At 40.3% G+C, this 6,860-nt stretch overlaps 1 protein-coding gene across 6 annotated transcripts in view; it reads right to left on the bottom strand.

Moving 5' to 3' along the window:
- Nucleotides 1-1,900: 1,900 nt before the first annotated feature.
- The window catches only part of SPATS1 (spermatogenesis associated serine rich 1), a 44,867-nt gene continuing 39,907 nt past the window's right edge, over nt 1,901-6,860 (bottom strand). Inside the window, exons 7-8 of one of the 6 annotated variants that reach the window (XM_077161952.1) lie at nt 4,375-4,490; nt 1,901-2,051 (exon numbers count right to left, since the gene is read on the bottom strand). In XM_077161952.1, the coding sequence (XP_077018067.1) occupies nt 1,936-2,051; nt 4,375-4,490 (232 nt within the window). In that variant the 3' untranslated portion in view covers nt 1,901-1,935. The other 5 variants (XM_077161947.1, XM_077161949.1, XM_077161953.1 and 2 more) reach the window with 5 other exon arrangements.

Below are 6,860 nucleotides of genomic sequence, written 5' to 3'. Positions count from 1 at the left end.
AACATTTACTTAGCTGAGGAAACAGGATCAAAATTCTAGTTTCCCTCATGTCCAGTTTTTTACCCCCAAGAAACTGTGCAGGAAAGGGCTAAAATTAGGGGCAAATGCCTTCGGCAGTACCAGGATGGGGCGGGGTTAGTCACCCCATAATCCCCATAAAGCCACTCTCCAAATAAACAGACAATTTCAGTAAAAACATTGTCTTGCTCTGCAAAGACAACTTCAAGAATCCTTTAGCCCCACCCCCCATCTACCCAGACTTTGACGCGAAGGTCCTCCCTCCCATATAGAAATTCCTTAGCCGGCCCTGGTGAAAGTTAATATTTGGGGGTCTCCTTACTGTCAAATGGAATTCATGTACTTTCATTCCTGGTAACTCATATGTTGTTAAACATGGTTAATCATCTAAATCGGTTTGAGTTTCATCTACTGACACTTCCTTGTGGTGGATCCAATTGTAGTTTATAATTTTTCACAGGAGCTCATCTTCATGAGCCTTATTACTAGGGAGATCCCCTAAGCCTTGAGATGGCAAAGTGTTTCCAAAGAGAATGTTTCCTCAGGCCCTGTAGATTCAAAGAATCTTTTTTAGTTCATTTCCTGGTTTGGAATCAATATTCCAATCAGGTAATGTACATCTGAACCCTGCACCCACACATCACAAGCTTGGGATTTACATTTCATAGGAGACTTTTTTTTTTCCACATGCATATATCTGGAGCCCAGACTTATATATCCGGCTACCTCCTGGATGGTTCCACTGATGTGTCTCACAAGTATCTCAACTCAACTTGCCCAAAGTTGAAAACCTGGTCTCCTCCAGCATTCCTTATTTCAGTGTATAGCACAGGACTTCCATGTATGGTTCTGAAAGAAGGGAAAATGGGGGCTGAAATCCAATTTATACACTGCTCACCAAGCCATGCATCTGAAGGGTTGTGTCTACCGAGAGCATCTTCCTCTAATTGTACAAAAATGCCACATAAGCTACAACTGGCCCTGACAACAGCACTACCATCCTGCTGCCATATTTCCTTCTCCCTTGCCTCTCCCCACCCTTACCCAAGCCATTCCAGAGTCTTATCCCTTTTACCTCCATGGTAGGTCGCCAGATTTAGCAAATAAAAACACAGGACACCCTGTTAAATTTGAATTTTAGATAAACAACAAATAATTTTCAGTATAACTATGTCCCATGCATCCATTCTGTGCCCCCTTCTAATAGAACCCCACGTTTTGCTCAAGTCCATAATGCATCTAGCCAGAAAAACACACTTCTAGTCAGATGATGATACCCATGTTCACAGCATTGCCACTGGAAGCTGTGTGTGAATGTGCAGTGCTTCTTCAACCTGTCCACATTTTGTGGGACGGACACATTCCTGAGAAAATGAGGCATTTGGGATATTGGGGTTTGTATTTGATAGGAGGCTGGACCCCTTCATGTTTATTCTTGCTGTATGTATTTCTTACACAGTCCAGATCTGGGAACCTCAGTGTTTACTCCTCAAGCCAGTAGTGGCCACCCCATTCTTTGGGGTGGACTTAGACCAGGAGCCCTCCTAGAGTTCCCCAGCACTGGAAGAATGCCAGGGGAACTTGCTCTGTTGACTCCCTGAAAGGTCTGCCATCCCACACTGGGCACATTGCTTAGTGTTGGGTCCAGCTGTCACTCTCTCCTGATTTTTCCAACTAAGAAGGACAAGCTGCTGTAAGTTGGAACCATGCTGTTGGGGGTTTCCAACTTTAAAATACTTCAAAAGGTCCAATTCTATAAACAATGTTCTTACCTACCTAGGTTTTGAGGCCAAATACCCAACAGTAAAAGGAAACAGTGCAACCAAACAAAATAGCTCAAATTAGAAATACAATTAACAGAGTCATAAAGAATATGCATAAATCCCTTGTAGAATTTCAGAAATTTAATAATATGCTTTAACATGCTGATAAGTTAGAGTGCAGAGACAATAAAACAGTCTTGAAATTGTCTTCATTTCTGTGACTTGGACTTTGGTGCAAGTATGACATAGTTTCCCTCCTGTACACAGTATCTGAAATTAGAATACCTCATGTATAGTATAAAGTTATTGCTCTAATAAATTTACTTGTAAATGTCATGTACAGGTAGTTTCTATTAAACCTTCAAGCTTCAGTTTTTGAAATCTAGAAAAAAGTGCATGCGTGCACACACACATGGACACTCATTTTTATTTACTAGAAAACTTAAAGCGAGGTGAAGGGAATCTTCGCATCTAACAGGTTCAGTCTATTTGGATCTGGAAAGAAAAAAGACCTGGCACAGCCACACCATCACATACTTTTCCCATTTAAGCTTTTCTTTTGGGCCTTAGTCCCTCCAACACACCCATGTGTGCATGTGCACACACACACACATACACACATACACACAACACAACTTTCCCAAAGACAATAATGGGACTCTTCAGCTGCCAGTTGTGAGCAGTGCTGTGGAATAAGGCAGTCTAATCCCTGAGATGTGCCCCCAGAGAATTCCAAATGCAGTGAAAATTGCTCTAATTTCTAGATGATGGAATGGGGCCCTGCAACTGTGAAAGTTCAATTATTTTTTAATAAATAGTATCTACCCAGGTATAGAAACTATCTATACAGGAATTCTCTCTCTTCAAACCCTAGAAACTTCTACAAACTTGCTTAAATTGTATTTTGGTTGTTTTCCTTAATGCTTTCATCATGTAGGACTCCTCTCCAAAACTTCAGAGTACCTTCTGAGAGCAGTTTCCTGTCCCACCAAAATATCAATTTTATAAAAAACAAAGGAAAGCATAGAACCATTCCACATTAAAGGAGACTAAAGAGACATAACAACTGAATGTAATATATAATTACTGAACTGGGCCCTTTAGCTGGTAAAAAAATACTGTTATAATAGAGGTTTCTAGGCCAATTGATAACATTTGAATAAATGTTTGAATACATTTGTATAAGAGGTAGTAGTATTGTATTAATGGTAAATTCGCTGAATTTGATATTTGTATTGTGGTTATGTTTGTGGATATCTTTGACTTTAGGGGACGCATGCTGAAGTTATGTAGGTGTGCCAATTTGAAACTATTATGTACTCCAGAAAAACCATGTTTTAATCCTGATCCAATCTTGTCAGACTTAGGTTGGGAGACTTTGATTGGGTTGTTTTCATGGAGATGTGACACACCCTGTCGTGGGTGTGACCTTTTGATTAGATGGAAACATAACTCCACCCATTGAAGATAGGTCTTGATTGTTTACTAGAGTCCCTTAAAAGGGGAAACATTTCGGATAAACCTCAGATGCAGACGCTTGGAGAACAGTTGCTTCAGAGCTGACAGACATGGATGTTTGCAGATGCTTAAAGAGCCAATAAAGCCAACATGAGACTCAGACATTTAGAAATGCAGAGCACAGCAGACATTGCCATATGCCTTCCTATGAGATGCCAAGCAGGAAGCTGGAGAGAGCCAAGGGAAGCCAAGATATGAAAGCCAGCCCCAGAGAAGTCAATTGAGGGACCCTATTAGAAATAGAGGCTGAAAGGAACAGAGCCCAGGAGCAAGGGACCAACAGATGCCAGCCATGTGCCTTCCCATCTCAAAGAGGTGTTCTGGATGGCATCAGCATTTCTTGAGTGAAAGTAACCTCTTGTTGGTGACTTAATTTGAACATTTCCATGGCCTTAGAACTGTAAACTTGTAATAAATTCCCTTTATAACAGCTGTTCCACTTCTGCTATACTATATTCCAGCAGCTTTAGCAAACTACTACAATAGGTGTGAAGAATTATGATGTCTGCCACTCATTCTCAAATAGTTCAGCAAAATAATAATATTAATTATAGGAGAGAGAATAAGGGCAAATTTGGACAAATGTTAACAACTGGAGGATCTAGGGGAAGGATACATAGGTGTTCATTGTACAATTCTTGCAACTTTTCTGTAAGTTCGAAAGTTTTCAAAATATAAAATTTTTTTAAAAAAGCAAAGTACAGTGATTCCTCATTAAAATCAAACATTTGATTTAAGACAGCAACACTGACAAAGACAAGCAATTGGAAAAGGCTTGCCAGAGTGCAAACAGTGCTTGATTTGTGGGTCTTTTTCTGCTCAGGATTGTCTTGAAATGTCCAAGGAACCTGTGGATAGAGGCATGGAGTTAAAGGTTGTGTTCCATTAGAAGACTAACAGTTGCCAATCAACACACTGACCCCACAATGCAGAGTCAGGACATCTGCCCAGGGTACCATCCACTCTGAGAGAAGTTTTTGCCTTCTCTCCTCTCCACTGCAAAGCCTCTCAAAAGCCTGCTCTTCTAGGCTTGCCTCCAGTTTTTATACTGTTTTTTGAAGGTTCTTTAACCCACCAAGAGGGAGTAAACCCTGTAGTAAGGGAATCGCTGGCTGCCAATTGTCAAGCTCCTCAACTTCTCTTATCTCATTCTTCAGCCTGTTGGCCTTCTCTTTCATCCAGAAAGGCAAGCTGTAGGGAGACAAGAATACCCTCAGGTTGGATTCGTCTGATGCAAAATTTACAAACACCTTCAGTGGATAGATCATTACATGCCTCAAAAGCAAGAAGATCTCCAAACCAAAATAAAATGCCTTGTTGGTTGTTAATTATTTGCCCCGCCCCAAAGCCAGATCTCTTTTCTGCCCTCCTCTGCTCTGTTTTCTGCCCAGGAGGCTGACCTCTACAGTTTGGCATCACCTTGAATCCTCCCTGCAACTCTGGAAGTTGCCCTCTGACTCTGAGTTGGGTTTAGCTAATGGAAGGCACTAACAGGAGATCAGAGGGTGAGAAGAGAGAGAGATTGATTAATACAACTGAAAGACACCGATATGAGAACTTTTAAAGAGTTTTGAAAGACACAAAAGTAGACTTGAAGCAGATGGAAAGACAGCTCTTGTTCCTTCAACTTGATACCACAAAGATGACAATTACACCCAAGTTAATATATAAATGTAACATGATCCCAATAAACACAGTGACGTTTATGATGCTAGCAACTTGATTTTAAATTTCATGTGAGAAACAAACAAGATATATATATATACACATACACATCCTGTTGGTTTTGTTTTTCTACAAAATCCTGGCTAATACATCCAGTCATGCCACAGGAATAAAGACCAAGTTCACCACTTATGTGCGTTACTACATATGACATAGTATGTGGTAACATACCCAACATAAGCAATGAATGACAAGTATGTCATGACTGACCACCTGTCCTACATGGAATGTAAGATACATCCTGATTTCAAAGTTGTTAAAATGCGTAAAAAAAAAAAATTAAGTGTCCCAATATAGATGCAAACTGAAATACTTTTTCCTTAGGATACATTAATTGGAATAGTCTTTCTTCTCTTCTCTATTGGCAAAGTTTACTTATCATCTAGGACCCAGATCAAATATCACCTCCTCTACAATCCATTCCCAACTTCGTCACATGTGTACAACCTTCTGTGTGCACATTGTACCATGTTCACTTTCAGTTATTTTAGGATTATTCATTTACTAATCTAGACTAATGGACCAAGCCTTACATCATAGTTACCTTCATGACCCCTGCCTCCATCATGCCGCCACTTTCCCACTTCTCCAACAGGCCAAGGGCATAAAAAAAACTCTATTGATATCTGTTGAGTTGATTAAACAATCTCTGTAGACACGTTGCAAATTAAAGGGGTTTTTTTCAATAATCTCTCCCACCTCATTTTTATTCTAATTCTGCCTCTGCCACTAACCAGCTAGGGAAGAGTTAGGCAAGTCATACAACATTTCTGGTTATCAAGTTTTGTCTACATCTAAAAATTGGAATGTTGCATTTACAGATTTAACATTTTAAAATCCTAAGCACAAATGGCAAAATATTTAAAGAGATGAATAACTTTATTGAGAGTAATAAACTTAAACAAAACTGAGTCCATCAAATAACAGGAAAGAAAAAAAAAAGAATTTTTTTATTCCTAGGTAACAAAGAAGGTTCTGGCTTCCAGCCACTGCGGAATAACCAAGGATAAGATTCACTCTCCTGCCTTAGACAACTAGAAGACTGGGTGTAATATATGAAATAGTTTTGGGGCATTAGACAACAGGTGACATAGGACTGTGACCCCAAAGAGAAGGAAAAGAAATGAGGAGAGCCCCATGATTGCCCAGCCTTTGCCCAGAGGCACATTCCAGATCACAGAAGAGTAATGAGTAGCCCAAACAGAGCACAGTGTTCTCTTGGAGTTTGATGAGCCAAAGATCAGAGTTTAGGGATGGCTAGAAGTTGGAGGGCAGAGTTCTGGAGAAGATGGATCTAGGCAGAAAATGAGCTTCAGAAATCTGCATAGCAGTCCTCTTAGGTCTTTACTAAAAACTAAGACTAAAACACAAGTTTAGGGTGAAATTTCACAAGATGGGGCAACAGAGGGACTGGGAAACTGTGAGCTGAGTGGTTCCCAGAGCTCACAGGGATTGGGCATCATTCAAGTTCTAACTAACTACAATGAAAATTCCTCACTGATCACTCGGGGCATTCAGCGGGCACCAGTAGGGCCGTGACTTAGTAGTGGGGTTAAATTCCCCCCACCCCCACCCCGAGTAAAGGCTACTTTATACCAGCCCTCACACATCTTGAAAACAAGCCTCGAAAGGATCAAACTGAACTGCAGGTGGCTTAGCTGCCAGCTTGAACAAAACCCAACACTCTTCAAAAGAAGATAATATAATCCAGACACTCAACAACTGAAATCACATATCCAGGACCCAACCAAAATTTAATAGATGTGCCAAGCAGCACAAAAATGTGACCCATAGGGATAAGAATCATTCAATAGAAACAGACTCAAAAACAACAGA

This window comes from Tamandua tetradactyla, chromosome 5 (assembly GCF_023851605.1).
Source record: "Tamandua tetradactyla isolate mTamTet1 chromosome 5, mTamTet1.pri, whole genome shotgun sequence".
Classification (NCBI taxonomy): domain Eukaryota; kingdom Metazoa; phylum Chordata; class Mammalia; order Pilosa; family Myrmecophagidae; genus Tamandua; species Tamandua tetradactyla.
Note: the sequence above shows the minus strand (reverse complement) of the source record. Positions and strands in the feature narration are given on the sequence as shown.